We start from the raw sequence: 23,641 nt of genomic DNA, 5'->3' as shown, positions 1-23,641 counted from the left end.
GAAAGTATATCGTTTTATTACTAATCAAATTTACTGCATTCTGCCTACTAAATGTATGATTACATATGCTGTTACCTGCAGACTGTTGGCGCTGAAATACACTCAGGCAATATGTTTTTTCTGCGTCACATGACTGTATCGATCACATGGTTACATGTCCGCCCTATCTTTAAATGAAAACTGCTGATCAAATATGTAAATCAAAAATACCTCCTTTACTTTTCCCTACGTCTTTTACGTTACATTTTATATGTGATCTCTGGCATACTCCTTTTAACTGTATCTTAACGTCACTGACTTACAATGAATTATTTAAACTGTCTGCATCTCAGTCTGCCATATTGGAGAGTCTGAGGAGCCGCAATGCACTTTGGGAGCATCTAACCACGCTCACTACTCATACTATAGGAATAGCTAAATCTAGTAACCATCCGGGCATTTCTTGGTACACAAATGCTACATACTCTGCAGTTGAAGCGCACTACAAAATGAAATTGATACACAATTGCATTGCCTAAATTAAAAGGCACAAACTATTGCTCTGTATATGTATCTTATCTTTTTTTTGTCTGCCTCTTTTTCTCCTTCCTCAATCGTCTCGATGAGCATTACTAGTTTGTGAATTGTTGTATCATATCCTAATCCTTATAAGGGAGGTTTAGGGATATATTGCTTTTAAAGCCATAGTTCTAACATCTGGTAATAAAATAAGTATTTTAGTACAAAATCAGTGGCTCTTGTAATACCAGTCTTGCTTTTTAAGTCATTCAAATGTTTGCATAGAGCACGATGCAGTGTATGCAATTGAGTTTATTTTTGTTCAGCTTTTCAAAGTAGACTTCATTAGGCATCAGGAATGATTGAAAGCTATTTTTATGGATGTACGAATAAGCTTTTTCCAGGGGTGGTTGTTCTGTCAGCTTTCTCTACTGTAGATGGTATCAGCCAGCTCCCTGTTTTGATGTGGACATTATGAGCTTATTAAGCCTGGCCCTTAAAGACTTCATGAAAAACTCTCTTTTTCCCTCCACCCAACATCACATTTGGCTAACCGGGTGCCAGGGCTGGGTAATGTATATGCAGAATGACAGTTTTAGTACAGTTTAAAAAAACAAAAATCCTACTGATGAATATTAATTGTGTGGGGTTCATGATTCAAAACTTCCAATCATCTCTACTTCCCTTTCTCTCTTTCACTTTGATTGTTGTCTTAGTCAATCTCTTTATTCCCTCGTTCAGAAAAATACTACATCCCACCAAAGCTGTCGGTCAGAGAGATGTCCGTCTCTTCTGAATACACATACCCATACACACACGGTACCAACGAACACACATGTTCAGTGGGAACTCATGAAAGTCAATTGGCTCACAGATGGAGCAGAGAGGCTCAGGCCAACAGTCTGGCTGGCAGGTGCAAGCACCAGCTTGGTAAGAACATGATAGCTAAACACCCAGGTGCTACCTTTCTGCCAATGTATGCTCCAATGGACAACTAATAGCTATCTGGTGAGTTGTTTACATCCACTGACGTGTCTTTCTCCAGATTTCCAGTGAACATTATGGCTGCTTGGTGAGTCATTGGGATGTAGCTCTGGTCTGCATGGACATCTTGCATCTCATTAAACTGCTACCAAGAGTCTGATATACCGCCACATCAGATTCACAACACACACATGCACATATTTGCACTTACTTGTTTGTAGACAAATAGTAAAGGCAGATAATTATGTCTTGTGTTTTGTAAAACTGTATGTATTGTCAGAAACACTGCACAGGTAGTTTAGATTAAAATATCAGTGGCAGACATGGACTCAGATTACACATAAAGTAGAAATGCTTCTCAGATTTTCTGCATATAAGGTTGTGTGATATATAGCCATACTTTCAGTCTCTCAATATATTGAATCATAAGCCCTGTGTCATAAAACAAATCACAGCCCCAGATTCAACGTGTAAAGAGTTGTTGCATGCTACTGGAAAGCTAACTTATATAAATAAATACCTTCAGATTGCCCTTGTAACTACACACTTGCCTTGCCTTAAAAAGCTATGTAGTTGCTTGTAGTAACAGCAACAACATTCACCCTTGCCATTGAATACAAGTGTTACATCTACATGTAAAAGGCATCTACTTTAAATGTTTCAAGGTCTTTTCTAAGCCATTTCCTCACATTTTCCCTAAATCGCTTTTCGTCTGGTGTTCAGACAATGTCTTTTTAGGATCAAACCGGCATGAATTGGTTGTTCTTGGTCTGTGTGCTTAGGGAAAGAGCCTGGTTGGTAAAGTGCTCTGGGGAACACATTGTACCAGGCAGTGTTCTGCAGAGCAGGAGATTGCTACTGCACTTCTCACAGGTAATCACTGACAAACAAGCCAATAAATAGAAAGAGGAAGCACACATACAAACACACAAATACCTGAGAGCACTTCATGGCTGGAACGCCTCTTTCTAGACCATTAGAGAGATCATTACCACGGAAAAGCAGCAAACACAGAAACAAAAAATGACTCCTCCTTTCATTCCCTCATCCTGCCGATCTTTCACTCGAGTGACCCTGACAAGACGAGCGAGCAGAAAGGAACATGAAAAGCAGCAGATTCACAGTAATTGCAAGCGGTAGAAATATGCCAAGTAATGTGACATTCAGTTCAAAATGCAGCCTCTTGAATTTATTATCACTTCCAAGCACGAGCTTCACTCCTTTTCTTATCTGTGCCCGATAACCTTTGTAGGGTTTGTGGCGAATGAAATGTATTGTTTGGAAGGAAGCATTTCCCCTCTTTGGTTCTGCAGTGCAGTTCACAGTCAGAGAAACTGTATGCAATAACTGAGGGGGTCAAAAGTTCACCACATACAAGAACGAGTGGTGTTTAATGCCTACAGTGAGCAATCATAAAGCTGCACTAATTTAATGGCAGCAAATGTCATTCAGCAAGCAAGCGCATAATTGAATGGTAGAATCTATTATGTGAATGTTCAGCAGGTAATTAACATCGACTGGACGGTGTAGTAAAACTTTTATTAGCTCATACCAATGACAAAACACCGCACAAACATATGCCACAGGAGATGCCCTTATCATTTCTCAACATGTTTTCTTCAATTTTAAGGCTCAGTGGAAGTTGAGCTAAACTACCACAATGGGTTTAAGCCTTTTTTAACTCTGTCTGATCCTAAAATGAGGGAGGATTGTACGGATTAGAGCAATGCTAATTAGACATTCACCCTGGCAAGGTTAATGAAGGATTAAGCCATGAGTTAGGACCCCTTTGAAACCCAGGTCCTATCTGCACACTGCACTTCTAAGGGGCAATATCTTTTTTTTGGAAACTTAATCAAGCAGCGAGTTCAGGGTTTCTGATAGTAACGCAGAAACAAGAAAATAACCATGTATAAAAAAGTACAAAAGGAATAAGCAAGTCTATTTTGTACTGGCGCAACAAATCCAGGATTCACAAACACTGGAACATAGGCTATATACAGTATAACACACACACACACACACACACACACACACACACACACACACACACACACACACACACACACACACACACACACACACGCACGCCCCATCGTAGTGCAAACCCTACCTGCACCAGGTTCCAGCCCTCCAAAGACTCTGCGATGATGGAGGTCACTGAAGGGCACACGCCACCGAAGATCATCAGGTGTTTGGGGCCGTAGCATATGGCATCGAAGAAGGCCCTCAGCCCCTTGGCGTTGTCACACTATACATGGAGAGAGGGGGTGCAAGTGGAGGTGGGAGCGGGGAGAAAGGGGGAGAAGAAGAAGAAGACACAAGAAAAAGAGAGATTTGTGTTAAGTGTTATTGTAAAACTCAAGAGGAAGTAGAACAAGGATATACTGCAGGAGGAGTAAGGGAGGTAAAGTTACATATTCCAGCCAATGTTGGGCTACAATGAGACTGGCACAAGACAAAAGAATGTACAAATCCATATTAATTCCATATTTTAAGATACATACTCTGCAACAAATACACACATTATAAATTATTTTCGTTTCTTTATTCAGAGAAAATGAGATTGTTTTAGATATTAGTCAAAGAAGTCTGGCCATACCATAATCTGTGAGTTAATCTATAATTACCAGCTGCCCAAGAAAAACTGCCGTGCACACAATGTCATTATACTCTGACATACTGTGATGGATGCACTACAAAAAAGTAGAGCCACTGGTGTCAGTTTATTGTAATGTATCGGCCTACTGTTTATGAAAAACGATGTGACATTTAAATAACATTTAACTTATTATACTCTCTGAGCGCAGAGGCATATGCTAACACACAGTAATTACAGCCTTGGTTGTGTGTTTTGAAAGCATCATTTAAAGCGATGTATCTCACAGAGCGAGCCCCCGCTCTGATCCACACTGCAGAACGCAGCCATTTCACGTCACTATAGCAACCGGAGGAAAAAAGTGTGCGAAAAAGGGAGGAGAGAGAGAGATAGGAGAAATAGAAACAGTGTAGCTTCCTATTGATTGCTACATGAGCTGATGGCTAACAGGTTTTGCTGTTATTCTCTGATTTCCACAGTTTGTAATGATATTCCTATCAGCAGTAAACACTTACCTCCTCAGTCCTCCATTACTGCCGCTCAATTCTGTTCCTGTGAGGCAGACGCATAGATGGACTGACCGACTGACTGAATGGCAGGTTGTGTGTGTGTGTGTGTGTGTGTGTGTGTGTGTGTGTGTTAGCGTCTTCCAACACACTCCCTCTCATCTTGAGAGTTATTTGACCTTGTTAGCCATCAGCCGGCAACTGAATGAGATTTCCCTCTGAAGAGCAGCACAGGCGAGCCGCCACCGCAGATTGAAAAACAGAAAATCGAATGTGGAGGAATGATTCTCCTAACCAGACATGTAGGACTGTGTGTTGTGATCTGATGGTTACTGTATTAGGGGCAAGCCAGGTATACGTTGCTGCGGGCTTGACACATTTGAACAACCTGTGTTCTTCTCTTGTCGGGTCAATTCGTTTTGAGCTGAGGATGATCGTCGCTGAGCCCTAAATTAAGGTGGATGACAGAGACAACCTTGAAAGTCACACGATGAGCTGCTGATACAGCCATCGTCCACACAGCCCTCCAGTCTGCTTTAATCATATGATTTAAGTCGTCAGATTATTTTAGTGTGAATGCCCTTTGATTTTTGAAGTAGAAGAACATCTGCTGATGAAATGAAGGTTCCTCTTTGATGCATGTACGTTCATGCTGGTGGAGAACAATGTATGCTGTAACGTCAGTCAAAGATGAACTAGATTGCTGATAGGCCTCAGGTGGAATGAGAGGGAGAGGATGTGATTAGACACAGCGGGGATTCCTTATCCTGGCCACACAGCTGAATAAAACAGCAGGCTATTAAAGAAGATATCCCATTTGCATACTCTTATCATTCATTTCTCTCCAGCTGGCCATAACAAGGATGGTTGGTGACTCTGATTGGTTCCCATGCAACAGAAGAGAAATGTGGGCAACTAAACTTGTCAACATGAGTACAATAGAGCTTGGTGATATTGCAGGTTTAAGCTGATTTATTAAGGAGAGTGACAATGTTGTGTCGGTGGTAAAGAATGGTTGTGTTCCTCCCTCTGCAGAAAACGGTTTACAGCATTTCAAAGCAGGGGGTGGGAGCATCCCGATGAATCTATTACTCATTTGGTCGGTAACATATCGCATCACAGTTTCCCATAGCCCAAGAAAACATTCAATTAAGTTTAAATTGCCGTTTTTTGTTCACCCGACTTTTCAAAATCTGAATATCCTCAGTTTATTTTGACACAAGACAAATAACAGAAGCAAAGTCTCCATATTAAAAAGCTGTATCTTAACAAATTGTGTCATCATTGTTTGATGAATGACCTCAACGTTTTATCGATTTACAAAATAATTAGCAATTATTTTTCTTTCGGTCTACTAAACGATTCATTAACTAACCATTTTAGTTCTAATTATATATCTAATTTTCTCAGATGACTATGGAACCACTCATGTGAAGTTACAGTAAGTAATGAAATATCGCCAATATGAGAAACTCAAGCTCTTTCAGGGTGAAAAAAAAAAAAGATCAGCAAGGGAAAGAAAAGCAACTAGCTCAAATAAAATAGAAAGCTTTCTTTCTTTCCTCACATTCTCTGTTCATCCCGGCTGTACTTTCATCCTCTTGTACTTTTACCGGGCACACATGCACAAAATCTGTTGTGGCTGATCAGAGAGCCTTGACCGGTGTGTTGTCATGCCAACAGTGTGACTATCCACACTTTGTGCACGAGATGAGGGAGGAGGCCGCAGCAGGGCCGGTGTGCCATGGTTATATTTAGCCTCTCATTAGGCAGCACGACCACTCATCAATACTTTTTGCACTTAAGAAAGACTGTAGAGCTTAATGCCAGATGGACAAAGCAAGACGGACGGGGGAGAGGCGTCGGATTATAACGGGACACAAAGAGTAAAGCAGCAAGTCCATGGGCTGGTGGAAGAAAGGGCAGACACACGTTGAATAGATGGAGAGAAAGAGGTATCAGCTCACTAATAAAGCAGAAGCAACCAGTATTATAAACCTGCCCTCCATTATTACCCAACAATGGAGTAATTCATGACTGAGATTGATTCAGTGGGTGATGCTCAGCCGCTGCACAGGGTGCCCTGCAGATTAGCCTACAGTCCATCAGTTACGGAGAAAAGGCATTTCGATATCAAATCTAAGGCCATTTTGTATCGATTAGTTTGAATCTCTTTTGTCCCTGAATTCAGTACATGAGAAGAATGAAAGTTAAAATGACCTTTCTTTCTAGTTCTTTCTTTCACTTCCTTAGAAAAGCAGCACTCATACTTTATTTATTTTTTCAAGGATTTCCTGAGCAGTGAAAGAGACATTTGGGTACAGGCTGTATCTTACTTCACAATTTCCTCAGAGAAATACGCTCTAAACGAGGTAACTGTGCTACCAAAGGCAGAGGAGGTCCGATGAAGAACTGGTACAATGGCCAAGGCACAGCAGCACTTAACTCCCAAGTTGAGCTGCAAGAAATACTACAGCGTTTTATTTCCCTCTTGCCGCGTCTCAAATCTAATTCCTGGCATTTGGAGGCCATTTGGAGCAGATCGATGAGGTTAACGCCCGTAGTAATCTGTTTGGCCGCCTTGGGAGACGGCCAAGGAAACCGCGCGTGTGTGTGCGTGTGTGTGAGTTGATGGGGTAAGGGCTGATGCGGGAACAACCTGGCAATGGAAACTCAAGGGAGGCATATAGCCCTGTCTAATGTTGACGATCCATTAACAGAAAATATACTTCGGGTGACCTCAATACAATACTCTGCAGTTCATTCACAAACTGGAGTCTGACTGTGAAATACGATTTTATTTGTACAAAATGTATGTTTTCCACTCGTGCTCTACTACTTTCATAATTTAAAAGGATCCTTCTGGTGCGACAGATGACAAACGAGGAGTTTATTTCAAATGCTCCTCAGTCTCCATTGCGTTTCCTTCATTGTGACCTTTACACAAAGCCACTGAGATTCATACGTATTGATTCATCATTATATGCTGACATTAGCTTATTGTTAGTGTGTAACTGATACATTGCACGCAATTAGGCTAAATGTGAAGAAACAGCTGGCCAGAAATGTCAAATGATCTAATGTTCCATATGGTAATTTTCAGACCAGTCTATATTTCACGTAAAAAGTCTGTAACATATTGGAAAACGACACATCTTTAAAAAGGTCAGCATGCTTCAATGCTCCTTTTTCCGAGAGTAACTTCAAAGCACATCGCAGCAATAGTAAGTGAGGAATACAAAACATCCACAATCTGGAAAAGTTCGAGGCAGGTTTTCCGCAAGCTTAACAGCCAGGGAAGATTTAAATGTTTCAAAAGAAAGCTTTATGAATTAAGCTCCTCTGTGCTCCGAACAGAATACAATGCAGTGCTTTACAGTCAGAGGAAGAAACGACTTAAAACAATCCAGTGCCCTTCCTACACAGGGTCAGCCCGTCAGCAGCACACTGCAGAGCCGCTCCTTTACTTACAAGGCGGCAATGCAGGTTTCTCAACCCAAATCCTTCATTCTACCCAGCACCAGGCCTTCATGTGGAACAGCCATGTTAGAGACCACCACAGTGTGTGTGTGTGTGTGTGTGTGTGTGTGTGTGTGTGTGTGTGTGTGTGTGTGTGTGTGTGTGTGTGTGTGTGTGTGTGTGTGTGTGTGTGTGTGTGCGTGCGTGCGTGCGTGCGTGCGTGCGTGCGTGCGTGCGTGCGTGCGTGCGTGCGTGCGTGCGTGTGTATTGTGACAAGAACAAGAGCTGAGCAGAGCACCAGGCTGGAGATAACCATGATGAAATGCCTTGTTAGCGCTGCAAACAGAGGCAGCTGCACCTGTCCCGGGTCTAATGGCAAATTACTGCACCCAAATCAGCAACCTGAGACCCAATGCTGCACACACAGTGAGGGGTGGGGGGGGTGATGGGAGAGCCTGGTGTGATGTCAGAAGCAATCTGCTCTTCACACACACTGTGTGTATTCATGACAAGGCCAACAGCACAGGTGATTACCGAGAACAAAGTCCGAAAGGATCTCACCACAGAAAAGGAGCTTTCACAGGTGACGAAGAGATGTGTCGCCTCTAAAGATAATGGCTTGTCATTTTACCCAAGGTTTTATACCGTGTATTTAATAGAGCTGTGTGAAGATGAAGTGTTCATTACTTCCCTCGATCCAGTTAACAGAATCCCCAGTAACACACCCGTTGCCTCACTTCATTTGGAATCATTTTTTAGTCAGTAGATTTTACTTTAATGTTTTACTGCGGATACGTGAAGAGAGAAACATAGTTGTATAGGAAACCCTAAAATACCTTGATGTAAGTACGTATGACAACCCAGACACGCACACACCAACTGAGAGTTGAGAAACACATCCCTTCTCTTGCTTCATGTCTAAAATGCATCACTTTCCATCATTTTGCTATAAAAGTATGAAAGACGATAAAGAATAAAATACAGCGATACTTCCAGGAGCTAAAGAACATTTGTCAGTTGTACGCACTGCAATGCCGTAATTCATATGTCTGCACCGTCACCATAAACATAGTCTCTGCTGAAGCCAACTTCCATACCGTGCAGTATTTTTTTTTACTTTTTTTTTTTTTTATTATATCATAGCTTAGTACTTTTTTTAACATATGTAAACATTAAGCTGTCTGTGGCTCTTTCCTGCTGTACCGATGCACATTTCCCCTCTGTGGGACTAATAAGGGTATTCTGATTCTGAATCATGCTGATATCTGAGCATGCACGCAGCAACAGTGCAGCAGATGTAAAAAGCTGGTCTCCTCTAACAGCTACACCTGCTTTCTGCATGCACTCCTCATTGAATGACTTCCACATCTCCAAGTCAGGAGAGGAAATGTGAATGCTGAATCCAGCAATTGCTAAAACATATGCTTGGCATTATAAAGCCCTAAAGAGTTAGCAGGGTGCAGCCGATAGGTCAGATCTAAAGTGGATTATCCATTTCCCCATGTACAAACCCAACTAATCCTCTCAACCCTGCCATGGCTGTAAATACCAACCAAGAACAAGAGGGGGCTGATGTGTATGCGAATCAGTCTTCAACAGTCTAGGAAAGTTCTCTGTTTTAGTGCGAATGCAATCTAGTCACAGTTGAATTGATTGTCCACTAGTATATCGATAGCAATTTGATGAAGAGGGATCCCTTGAGTTCATTGGGGACATTTATCTGTGAATTAAGGTCAACACTTCCGACTCCCATTAGCACACACAAAATCTACAAGAAGCTGGAGCTATTTGTTCCCCATCAATAAGCCCCTATTGAGAGGTCCACTGGGGTGTAACATATCCCCCACATGCCTTTTCTTTCTATTTCTAAATGACCAGAAAGACACGGCTGACAGCCGCTCCACTTCCCCAAAGGAGGGGAAGGGAGGAAGGGGAGGTGAGGATAGAGCTGAGGCTCTTTGCTGTAGCATAAAGACATGCAGGCCGCAGAGTTTACCACGAGAGTGCACATTGAGTGATAGAGAGAAGATGAAGCAAACAGTGAGAGCAGGACGCGGTGATTGAGTTGGTTTTTTTCAATCTGTTTCCTTCAAATTGCATGCCTGCACCACGGAGGGAGAAGATGGAGGAATGCACTGCACTTGTCTGCGGAGAGACTGGCCTTTACAATCCACAGCGACAGACTGAGCTGCTCAGGCTGATGGCAGTTTGCCCTCCATCTCTCCCTCTCGCCCTCTCTCCCTCTCTCCCTCTCTCCCTCTCTCCATCTCTCCCTCTCTCCCTCTCTCCCTCTCTCCATGTCTCCCTCTCTCCCTCTCTCCATGTCTCCCTCTCTCCATCTCTCCCTCTCTCCCTCTCTCCATCTCTCCCTCTCTCCCTCTCTCCCTCTCTCCCTCTCTCCATCTCTCCATCTCTCCCTCTCTCCCTCTCTCCCTCTCTCCATCTCTCCATGTCTCCATCTCTCCCTCTCTCCCTCTCTCCCTCTCTCCATCTCTCCCTCTCTCCCTCTCTCCCTCTCTCCATCTCTCCCTCTCTCCATCTCTCCCTCTCTCCATGTCTCCCTCTCTCCATCTCTCCCTCTCTCCATATCTCCATCTCTCCATCTCTCAATCTCTCCATCTCTCCATCTCTCCATCTCTCCATCTCTCCATCTCTCCCTCTCTCCCTCTCTCCATCTCTCCCTCTCTCCCTCTCTCCATCTCTCCATCTCTCCCTCTCTCCATCTCTCCCTCTCTCCCCGCAGTCTGGATCTTGTTATTGAGCCCGATCTATCCCTGGCTTTCTCGAGAGCTCAGATGGCCACCAGGATAACCACGATGGCCCGTTGGAAGACCTTTCAGTGGTGACAAGTCTCTTTTTCACATTTTGTCTCTCCATCATGTCTCCCCTTTTGCACATGCATGATTATTCTCAAACCCACACACATATACGCTAGATGAACTATCACCCATCACCAAATGCAGGCCCAAACACAATCATAGACAAATACACACACATGGGCTCACTTGCAAATCCGAGATAAGCTCAAATTGGCAAGTGTATAAAATCAGGGTGAACACATTGCACCTTTATTAGCAATGTGCGGTGCAGGAAGCAGGCGCTGTGGAAAGCCTATTACAGGTTGTTGTGCTTTTGACAACAGCTGGAACATGTTGCGCTAACCAGTGAGACCAAGGTGTAATCCCACTGAAATGAGCCAATCAGTCCCTGAGGAGACAGTGGGCCGACAGGAGAGGATAATGGCCTCAGAAGTGTTGAATTCAGGTAAAGAAATAACTCCATTTCTCGTGAGGTGTTTCATTTATATGCAAAAACTGAATTGCTGATTTGGTTTGTGTGACTGTCTGATCTATCCCGTCCAACACTGAAGTCAGGGTTTCTAAAAGTATTTACATGTTGATTGCAGAAATAACGTCGTTGCTCCAAAGATTGCAATGCGAGTCCGCCATTTTGGTCCAGAACTAATATCTCAACAACCAATAGAGAGACTGGCAAAATTTGTGCGGGTATTGGCCGTTCCCGGGAAGATGAAAACAAATGACTTTGGAGATCCCCTGACATTTTCCTCAGCGCACGGCTTTGGGTGAAATGTCTCAAGTAGATGAATAGTCATAAACTTTGTTAGCAGTGTATGTCTCCTTCAAGGTAAATTGTTTCTAACTTTGGTGATCCCCAACTTTTCAGCTAGCGCCACCAACAGGTCAAAACTGTGTGCTGTTTGGGACCAAACATGAGCCAACCCCGAGACATTCCCATCAGTCCTAGCTGTATCTTTTGTTTAGTGTGCTAAAAGATGAACTGCGCATATTACCTTTATTTAGCTCTAAAGCACCTTTCAAACAATCATGCAGCACAAAGTGTTTCACACAGCAACATTTGTGTTTATTTGTTATATAATCTATGATGAACGTCTAAGAAACAGAAGAGGTTTAGCAGTTGGTTTATCGGCTAAGCAATAATTGACAGCCTGGTAGAGTGGTGATGTGGATAGAGAGTGGGAAGATGAGAGAGAGAAGAACAGAGCCCATTATCAAGTTAATTCTTTCTTGGCCCTGAAGGTCTTCCACTATCTCCTATGGATGTCTCCAGTAACGCAAGGCAGGACAAAGACAAAAGGGGTTGGACGATGATGATTTGGTCCATGGAGTAAATGAGTAGGACGGGGTCCAGAGTCAGTTTGATGCTATCAAGTGTCCAGGGCTTCTGCCGAGGGATTCAATTCATCCTCAATCTTGATTTGTGGGCTTCATGCTCTCTCTGCTGCTACAAAATGTACCACGGTCGATTTGACTCAAGGCTTCTCTCCTCATAAAAAATGTTTTCCTCTGTATTATCACTGGCAAATGAAACATTGCTACCCCCTTCAAGGTGCTTGTAAGATTATTTTTGAGTTTTACACAACTCTAGCAGCCTATAAAGTGAATAATAAAGGAACACATAAAATCCCTCGGATATTTCTTGTCAATTAGGGATATAAAAATCTTATGGTCGATAACTTTTTGAAAGTCTCCACTTAAGCCATTCCTTCGCTATTTCCCACCGTCACAATCTTTGTAAACACTCTTCCAGCATAAACATACAAGTCCTGCTGGTCCTGACCTTTGCTTTTCACATTTTAAACTCCTTCCCTGCACCCTATAAGTCCTCTCCAGCCTGTTTACCTCATATAATACAGTCTGATCGAGTGGGGACCATCAGTCATACAGGTTAGGAGGAAAGGGAGCTGAAAATAAATGTTATATTGTAGGTGAATCATACACAAACTAGACCGTGCATCCACTCTGAACTGTGTGGCATGGAATAATGATTATCCAAGAGCTTGGTGTGTGTGAGTTTGGGTCTCTCACTTTAGTTAGAGGCTGCGATGTTATATGTAAAGCTAATTATGGCTGATGTGGGGAAAAGGAAACACTGAAAAAGACTCTAGGGTTATAGAGCCAGTTCAATTTGTTCTCCTGGTTATTCAAAAGGTCAGTTATCACACATTTTGGAAACCAATTATTTACGTTCTTGGAGAGTTACTTGATCAAATGAACCATCCTACACCCTTAAACTTGAAAGCTCTCCAACTAACATGTTGTATCTAATTAAGCTAGTTTGAAGTATGAAAGTGATTCTTTGGGGTTATCTGCAGGACTATTTTCTCGGCACGGAGTCCAGGCTAGCTGTTTTGCCCCATTTCCTTATTATGTTTAACTAACAAGCTGCTGCTTGTAGCCTTACAGTATGTGGAACGGCAAATATATAAGAGCAGCATACAGTACATTATACTTTAAAGGTGTGTGCATCTTCATCCACTGCAACTATTTTCATTAGCAGTACTTTACAATGAAGCCAAAATACTGTGCTCACACAGAACACAGATTCAAAGAACAGAACTATCGAGGCCAAAATATGTTGACAAAAAAATCAACTCGGTGTATTTTATTTTAGCTTCTTTGCCTGATTATAAAAGGTTTTGTTTTACTGCATCTTCCTAATTTGTTTTGAATCCAAGCTGAGCTATTGACCACCAAACGTCAACACTCCTACTTTTGAAACACTCCTACTTTGTGTTGCGGTGACTTCTCCTGTCACTCATAATGGTGGGATGTTTTCATTATTTTCCGACGTGTTACACATAATGGGGGTTTATTTTAGATTCAGTTTGACATTGTCTTTTGGAAGGTCACTTTTCCCGCCACCATCATCACACAAGTCACGCCTGTGCTGGTGCGGATGACATTGCCAGTAGTCCTATTGGTTATCTAATAAAGGCCATTTAGCGAGTGGGAAAAGGCAGATATCGCTGTTGACATTTAGTCGGGTCTGAAAGGACAAACACTGGCACATTACTCATCCCTTTACAAATTAGAAGGACCATCTATTGACAACTTTTATGACAAGGAAGAGAGGAATGCAGCACCTGTCTTAATTTCACACAAGGCAGATGGGAGTCTGGGAAGTGTAGGCTTGGTGGACTGTGGAAGTGTATTGAAAAGAAAAACCTGGCGTATTGGGTGAGTGGGTGCATGGAGAGGTGTGTGTGTTGAGTAGGATAGAGCACAGTTCAGGCAGTCTAGGGATTCTTCTGTCCACGCATATCAATCTTCCTACAGAGGAACAACACCTCACAGGAATCCTGGCCTAGTCTCTGTTTGGATTTAGGAGTTCTCCTCCATTCTCAAGACCTCTCTTCATCTCTCCCTATCCAGTACTTCTTTCTCTATTTCATCAATCATCAACATCATCTTTTCCCTCTCCTTCTTTCACCCCTACTTTTTTAGTCTGTCCCACAGTTTCACACTCCTCTTTTCGCCCTTCTGTCCGACATCACTCTTTCCCCCCCATCATTACCCACCTCTCACTCATTCCTTCTCCTTCTCTCCTCTCATCTCTCCCCTCCAGGAGGTTATTAAGGGTCATGGCTATAAGCATTGCATCATTAACACTTCTTCTCTGGATGTCAACATTGCAGTTTTCTGCTCAATCCAATTAATTTCTCAGTTAATTAACTAGCCATATTTTCAAAGGACGCTTTGAACGAGTGGACTGTCAACACGGCAAGCTAATGTGCTTATCAATCATTAACATTAGCTGGAAATTGATTGAATAGTTAGTGACAGGAGAGCACTGAGGATGGCAAAGCAGCTCTTGAAGCTAAATGGATAATGACATCCGAGGGAATATTTAAGAGAAGCAGGTACAAATCTGAACATTTCGGGATGAGAAGTCGGTTTTTTTTCTTACAAAATGGGGAAAGTTCGACAATTGTGACCACTGATTGACAACAACAACAACAACAAAACAAAACTTCAGATAGTTACTCTGTGTTAGCCTGTCCTGGGGGGTATACTGCGAAGCAGGATTTTCGCTTAGCCGGCTAAATTCAGGGAAAACTCCGGCTTTCCGGTCATCCGAAGCTGGTTCTCTTTTTAGCAGGCTAGATCTCCATGGTAATATATGCTAAGCAGCTAACCTGGTCGGGACCAGGTTAGGTTGCAGGCTAAGAGCTCAACTCAGTGAAAGCACCGCCTGCTGACCAATCAGAGCTCAGTGTGCGGAGTTTAAAGCGATCAAGTCATATTACAGGAGAAAGGAAATACAGAAAAACTGCCGTCGCAGGAAAGACGGCCGGCAAAAATCACCGACTGTGTGAACGTGAACATGAATAGAATATCACCTCCATCTTCAGAGCAATCTGACTATTATAACATTAGCGTTAAGAAAGCTTACTTAAATATCGGCCACAACATAAGTAACCGGATCAGAGTACATTAAGTACAGTCCGCGGCATATCACTTCATAATGTATCATATCTCTCCTTATCTGAGTCAGCTGAGCCGTATCTGGCCGTGCAACACTCACAGTGTCACATACTGTATGCAGAAGTATTATTTTAAGCAACACATAAGTTGACGAAACATTCGAGACAAATGTAATTGAAGTCAGATCGTGTTTTAGACGGGGCAGTGATATCATAAACCTGTTAATGTACGCATTCAAACACTTGTTCTTTTACCAGCTGTATTCACCTTGCAGGTGCAGCTCTGTGGCTTTGATCCTGGATAAAGTGTTTAAGTCATGGATGTTTAAAGTTTAACTTCTTCATTTTTGACTAGTATTAAAGTTCACTTTTCATTCAGGAAGTATGACGCTGCGCTGTCAGTACGCTTCTCCATGTCTGTGATTGGTCGAATGCTCCAAATACCACCCATTTCATGTGAACGCGCACCTAACTAGATAGGACACGGCTGGCTTGAGCGATCCAGTTGATAACCAGCGTCGCAGTACCGTTTAGCGAGAGCGCGTATGTTTTGGATTAGGCCAACCGGCTAACTCAAACATATCCAGGTTAGGTTGAACCAGCTTCGTAGCATAGGCCCCTGGACCAACAGTTGTTCACATCAACTGGGAGGTCCACTGCCACCAGCGCACATGCACAAACACCACGTACCCTGGGATTCATCCACCAGCATATATTTAACCAGGCTGGGGGCCATGCCAACAGTGTCCACAAACAATCATCAATGGACACACGGACACACACACACACACGCACACACACACACACACACACACACACACACACACACACACACACACACACACACACACACACACCACACACACACACACACACACACACACACACACACACACACACACACACACACACACACGACCAGGTGGTCGACTCTTGTCTCACAATAGCTAATTTCCGGGCATAATAACCACTCCAGTTGAAGGCATTGACAGTGAGTGCTTGTCGTTTCTAATGAATCGCTTATTGACTGCCTGTGTTGAGATGACTGTAAATACATGGACAATCAGCAAGAGTCCCCCCCCCCCCCCTCTCTCTCTCTCTCTTTCTCACCCTACAGGGTGACGGTAAAGCAGGAATGTGACAGCCCGAGCAATCGGACAATACCGTCTCCTTTGAGAAGCTGACGTGCAACACTGTGTTGCCATAGCTACCGAGAAAGAGAGCGCGAGGGGAGGCGATGGAGAGAAGGGGATAGACTGCAAAGGAAAATTAATTTGTGTACATGGCCATGTCGCAAAGAAAATTGCATTTTTTCCTCGAAAGGGGACAGAGGGAGAAGCCATTGCAAGTCCCCTGCTTGCATGTATAAAAGTGAAGGTGTTCGTGTGTGTGTTCGTGTGTGTGTTCGTGTGCATGCGTGTGCGTGTGTGTGTGCGCGTGTGCGTGTGCGTGTGCGTGTGCGTGTGCGTGTGCGTGTGCGTGTGCGTGTGTGTGTGTGTGTGTGTGTGTGTGTGTGTGTGTGTGTGTGTGTGTGTGTGTGTGTGTGTGTAAAGCCAGCCAGATGCCATCTCAGTGATTTGTGTGCAGGATGTCAGAAGGCTCTTCATTACAGCAGCTCTTAAATAAAACAGACGGAAAGGCCTAAAAACGAGATGCAGCCCATAGGGCAGAATGTACACACTAATGCAAAATAAAGAGAAGTTAAGAGAAATAACCCTCATGAAGTTTTTGTGTCTGTGTGTGTGTGCGTTACGTCGCTTGCAATCAAACACAAAAGATGTGAACGAGCCCCCTCTGCATACCAGCCTCCGACACACACATACAGGAAATGAGGGGAAATATGTCTCTCTTTGTGGGATGACGAGTCGTCAGAATTCCACGGCTCTCTAAGTAGGTCATGCAGCCTTTTTAGAGTTCCACTCCTCCCCACGCCGCATAAAAAATGCATAAATCCCTGCACATTGTCCCTGCTAGCAGCGTCCCAGGCCGGCTAAAGCACATCTTTAGTGATTCTAATCCCATCAAAGGTGATTCTGCTGGTATGTTAAAACAACGTGGGATCGACAATGCCTTCTCTGGCTGTAACATTCATGACCGCTCTTAATGTATTTGAGAATGATCATGTGGTTATAATGCAGCAATCCACATAGGTGTTGATAGTGGGGTGTGATGACGAGTAATGTTTGGCTCAAGTTTGGTTAAAAGAAAAGCACACTACCAAAGCTGGTTGGAGATGCTCTCTCTAGAGATACTCTCCACTGTCAGATGAGTTGAATGGGGGAGGAACAAAGTGGACGGAAGGTGAGATAAGCACTGGCATGTTTCCCATATCTTTTTATTATTTGCAGTTTTAAAATGTAAGATATCAAAAAAAGATGATCCTGCATCTTAGAATTAAATCAATGACATTAAAAATAATTGTTACTGTGAAATGCTTTAAATTATTTGCCTTGTCTATGCATAAAAGAGTCATGTTTAAATATGAAGAGCCATTTGAACTGTGCTTTGGCATATGACAGCTTTGCTTTATGTCAACGCAAACTTCTCCCCCTCGTTGTAAGGTTTTGAGTTCATCCATGGATGAATAATTAAGTAGATCACAATAATAGTCTGCGTCTTACATCCCAATCTCTGACCACTGAACAACCTGTGGGACGTGTGACAGTCATCGCCAGTGACTCTTTGTGATTGCATCACCTATCACGGTGCTCCTGTGTGTGCGCCTGAATAATTTAGGATTGAGCAAAGTACCCGTTCCAAATGACATGCAAGAAAACTACACACACAAGAAAGCCCTGAATGCACCATGAATATTACATAACGCTTATCAATTTATCCAGTCTATTTAGAATGCTCTCCAGTGCTTGGCATATCTTCCGCCATCTGAAATGTTAGACTTTTAGCCAAAAGCCATTCTTATTTCCTGCCTTATTATTCATTACCTGATGATCCTTATTGATTTTGTGGAGCTGGTTGGGATCCAGCAGAAGAAGAGACTTATATCTCTTGTCATTTGAGACAGATACTCTTTGGCTGGCCTGTTGACCATAACTGAGTAAATCAAAGCTACCTCTGGGCTCGGAGAAAATACTCACCAATTTAGCTCTGATTCATGCACTCAGGGCACATAGCCATACAAAAGCAAAGAAAAATGACAAACTTCTCTACAAGTATAAGTTCAGCCTCTGAAAGATAGATTATTTTGAAGTAAAGCAAGGAAAACTCACACCTGCCATAGTTCGAGCAGAAACAATCACTGTCTTCCTGTCAAAGTTAGAATGAAAGAACTGAAGATATGTTGGTGAAGAAGACAACTTTATTTCGAAGCTTTCCTCTGGGAATGCATATCTGTCAGGATGGTACAATGTAATATTAATGACCACAAACTATATCAATAAGAATGGACTATAGAGGATAGCCTTTAAGGCAGGTCTGCAGCCGGTATTGAACCCCAACTCATAAATAAATCAACTAGCCACCCTCAGTTTCTCAACCAAGAGAGTCTGCAGAAGCTGTGCATCAAAGAGACAGCAGAGATGCTGGTGAGTGTGTATGTGAGGTGAGGCAGGGAGGAGAGAAACACATTCTGAACTGATGTGTCACTGACGGACAGTCAGCACACACACATGGTCCCTAACGGCTAAGCATGGTGGCCTCTGTGGAGGACGTCACACCACACTAATGTCACCGCCACCAAATACACACTCACTCTACTTTCAAGATGTTACTTCTGTGCATACTTTAATGCATATTAATATACAACTATAAACCACTGGTATTGTGTATTGTGTTAAAGGTCTCCTATTGTGCTATTTTTGGGCATATATTATGGGTCTCAGATATATACAAATATATAAAAACATGATGTGTTTTGCTCAAAATACCAAACAGATCATGCATTTTAGACAGGGGGAGCTAATAGGCGCTTTCACACCAACTACTTTTCCCAAGAATAGTTCCCGGAACTTAGTTCCCTGGAAATCTTTAGTTCCAGAACTATTTAGTAGATCGCGTTCACACCGGAATAAGTCCCTGATATGAGGGAGGATTACGCAAATGAAGCCGCTGACGTCACTTCTTCTTCTTCTGCTTTGGGTTTACTGGCGGGAGGCCGCAAACAACTTCACGGCGTATACTGCCACCCGAAGTCCCCGGCCGGAAGTCCCCGGAGTTGAGAACTGGCTTCAGTAGAAGCTGCTGGGACTCCCAGCAGTCTTCCGAGTAAATCGCCAGAACGCCGACACCGCCTCATTACTCCACCGCTCCCATGTTTTCTTTTGTGTTGCCATAAGTTATTCTCTCTCTCCGTTGGTGCGCTGGGATAATGCTAATAATGCTAATGCGAGCAAATAAATTGGCGGCCTGAAAGCGCCTAATGCCTGTTCAGAATTCTACTGGCAGATCAGTTAAATTCTGCCGTGATTAAACGCCATTATGTTCTAAACCACATCAAGGATTATTTCTGAAACAATATGGAGCTCAAATGCTTTTTCTCTTGCAGATTTATCACAAGGTGAGTTCCTTTTTTTATTTCCTGCTTTTTTACACATACTCTCTCCAGTACAGGTTAGCTCTGAGTGTTAGCGATGCTAATGTAAACAAAGACCATATTACGTCCAAAACAGTCAAGTATTGTTTCTGATAGCGACTTTCTGATAGGGCCGTGGGTCCACATTTCCGATATTACGTGATTTACATCATATCGGACGCAAATCTGGATCAGCTCCGTTGTACCCCCGTTTTTAGAGATTTTGGTACGGAGGAAAAGAGAGAGGGGCCGTTTCTCAATCGCGAGGATGCTGGCTTGGTAGTTGCGTACTTCCAAGTCACTTCCTTCAGAAACGAAGCAAGTATTCTTCCAAGCCACGGCTTCGGAAAACGAAGAAGAATGGAACAGGCTAACAAGTGTGCCACTCTCTCTAACGGTTTCAACATAAACTGTACAGAAAATAAATACCTCACGATGTCTATTGTGAGACTGACCGTTGAGCGGCCCAGACCAAGCAAGGAGGCAGAGGCAGAACGTCCAAAAATATAACCCGACATGGGCATTTATTAAAATCATGTGCACAAAGTTCACAGCCTCAATCCTGCTGTTCCCCTTGCACACATCCTGCAGCCACAAGGATCTCACACACACCCAGTTACAAGGAAACAGCACCTAAATACACACATACTAACAAGACACAGGTGAGGGGGGAGGAGACAACACAGGACACCAGGTGCACACAATCATCAGCCACAGACATCAACATATTATTTGCACCCTGATTACTCTCAACCGCTGTCATCCTTACACCAGCATAACTACTCTTGGCGCTCTCGCAAACTCCCCTATCTTTTCAGGCGGAGTCGAGGACCCGACCAGCACCTGCCAGACGACATTCCAATAAATACGGTTTAATCAGTTAAAAAATACTCCCTCAATAATTAGTATAAATGATGTGCAAATATGTAATGTCAACTGTACTGTGCAATCACGCTAATAAAGTGCAATATTACCCGGCCTGAAGCTACCTTCGTCACATCTATCTAATTATGAACTTGCTCTACTTTCACGGAACACATTTATGGTGGTAACAAATTGAACAAAGTAAAACATTTACCAACACTACACATTTTCTACGCCACTACATACTTACATTTAAATGTGTGCTGCGTCAGTTCAGCAATTCTCCGCAAGGGTTTTTGAAATTGGTCCGTGCGCAAAGCATTGTGGGGATTTTAAGGACACGAAGTCTACCCATGTGCAGCCTCGAAATTTCCCCCAAACCAAGGACGCGGCCTTGGTGGAATTCCAAGTATGCTGGAGATTGGAACAGTACTTCGTTGGCACTCGATGACGTAGCATCCTTGAAATATTGGCTTGGAAGCCAGTATCCTCGAGATTGAGAAACGGCCAGGGTTTGTTTTACTGACACTTTGTGAGTTCACTGACACACTGTATAAAATACATCAAAAAGTGCATTTTGCATGATGGGTTAATGTCTCTCAAATGTATTATCGGAGGAACTTTATTAAACAGAAGAGGATTTCAAATAATGAGTTTAACTTGTTTTCTACTCTAAAAAGGTTGAATCCCTGTAGCCAGGGCCGCCTTAATGCACGGGCTGAAGCCCAGGGGCCTACGGAGATCGGGGGCCTATCATGAGCCAATAATTTTTAAATAATTTTTATTTCGGATGTTTTTTTAAAATGTTAAATAAACAAAGTCTTGGCTTTCAGAATATGAAACATTTATCTTCCTATTATACACATATGCATTTCCAAACATTTGGACTACCTATGTTGTAAATGTATTATCTTTTCAATTTACACACGGCATCTATTGCACGTCTGTCCGTCCTGGGAGAGGGATCCCTTGTAGTTTTTCCTTGTACGATGTGAGGGTCTAAGGATAGAGGGTGTCGTATTGTCATACTGATATTCTGTACACACTGTGAAGTCCACTGAGACAAATGTAACATTTGTGATATTGGGCTATATAAATAAACATTGATTGATTGATTGATTGAAGTAGGCCATCTGGTTCTGATAGCGATGGAGTAGCGGGAGAGGAAAAACAGACAGGAGGGACATTATCTGTTGGAGGAGATGGAGAGGACGACAAGGACTTGCTACGTGGAGGGGAGCCAACGGCAACCGGACAAATACGTCACTCATCTGGAGGAGAGGTCCAGGCGCGCGTAGAGCAGAGTTGAGTAGTGCGATCACAGAGCCTGCCGAGGCTATAAATGACTTTGATTTGTTGTTTAAATAGGGGGCCAAAACCTGCCATCAGGCCCTGGGGCTGATGGCAGGTTAAGGCGGGCTTGCCTGTAGCTGCCTATAGTCTGACCTTACTTGTCCCTGATTACTTACATTGGCTTAAAGGGACACACTGAGGCAAATCTGATATAGCATGAAGGAATATGTAAAATATGCAGAAACTAGAAGTATGATGCAGAGAATTACATTTCAGCAATTACTTCCACATGAAGGACGACGCAATGTTGACTAATCACATAGGCCTTCACAAAGATATGTATTTAGTTTGAAGATTTAAGAGTTTATTAAAAGGAAAGTGAGTGATTACCCTTTTGCTTAGCTTTCTCTTGACCTTTGTCTAGTCAAACATAAAAAATTAAATGCTGCAAATTCTGACTTGTTCAAGTGAATGAATGCATTTGAATGTAAAGGACATCTGTGTATATACATAGTAAAGACAAACAATAGTGGCAGAGTACTCTTTATATACACTATAATGTGATACTAATGTGAATCGCTCAATAGCGGGTTATTCCCTGGTTGGTCATCACTATAGTAAAAGAGGCTTCTCACAGACTACACGATACGTTTCCTCAGCGTTGTATCATCCGGGTCTGTAAACCAGATGAGCAGGGACCAAGCAGCTTAATCAAAACCATTTTCCAAATCATGGGTCCATTGTTATTTTACTTCTACCACATTAGATCATAGTACATTGCAGAGCATCACCGTTAACAATGGCCTCAGACCAGTCTCTTGCTTCCTGAGCCAGATCACAGTGCAAACAAATCAGAACTTATTTCCATCTCAGGAAGAAGCCAGGGAGATAAAGTCTAACTCAGAGGATGTTGTGGCCTGCAGGGGGAAGGATAGTCCTCTTCAGTTTGAATCTCCCAAACTTTTAGAGCACAGGCAGCTGAAATGTAATGAGTCTTGTTGAGCTCCGGTAAGCATGGGCTACCAGGCAGTTACAGAACGTCGCACTTGTTCTCCCCCTTACCATCTTTCTTGACTCTACAATGCCCAATGGCTTCTTTTTCTCCCCAGCAAACCAACAGCCTCTCACACGCTACACGCCATACAAAGACCAAGAAACAACATTGAAGTAACTACACCTTCAGGACCTGAGCCCGGTGCTCTGATGCCCCTTTGTGCTCGCTACCCTTTACTCTGTGGTTCAGTCGTGTGTATTTGAACAGTACTTTTGTTTACTCAAGTGAGAGAATCCAGACATCCTCAACAGCAGCTGCCCAAGGGTTCAATCCTAATTGCCCCCACCACAAGTAGGCCGAAGCAGTTCATCTTAAATTGGCAAAACAAAGGAGAAACACAGAGCAGAAGCGTACCACCGCAGACAGCCATTCTTATATCTGCATTTAATCCTCAGAAGGCTTCAGAGCTACTATTTAAAGATGTGTTTTAAAGCCTCAGGCATCTGTAATGAGCCTAAGTGACATGCCTCTCAATTAGTGCTTCGAGTAGATACACAAGAAAATCAGTTATGAGGTCAAAATAATGAACACAAAAATAAAAGACAAAAAATAATAGAAAAGATCATAAGAGGGGGAATGACGCGTGTGCCCCTGCCCACCCGATGTCTTG

General features: G+C 43.0%; 1 protein-coding gene across 1 annotated transcript in view; it reads right to left on the bottom strand.

Annotated features, from left to right (window-relative positions):
• Positions 1 to 23,641, bottom strand: part of gabbr2 (gamma-aminobutyric acid (GABA) B receptor, 2) — a 188,709-nt gene that overhangs the window by 130,870 nt on the left and 34,198 nt on the right. Inside the window, exon 2 of the mRNA XM_034093795.2 lies at positions 3,596 to 3,733. Within this exon, the coding sequence (XP_033949686.1) occupies positions 3,596 to 3,733 (138 nt within the window). The remainder of the gene's footprint in view (positions 1 to 3,595; positions 3,734 to 23,641) is intronic.

The sequence above is a fragment of the Pseudochaenichthys georgianus genome, chromosome 11 (genome assembly GCF_902827115.2).
Source record: "Pseudochaenichthys georgianus chromosome 11, fPseGeo1.2, whole genome shotgun sequence".
In the NCBI taxonomy this organism is placed as follows: domain Eukaryota; kingdom Metazoa; phylum Chordata; class Actinopteri; order Perciformes; family Channichthyidae; genus Pseudochaenichthys; species Pseudochaenichthys georgianus.
This window is presented reverse-complemented; position numbering and strand designations above follow the sequence as displayed.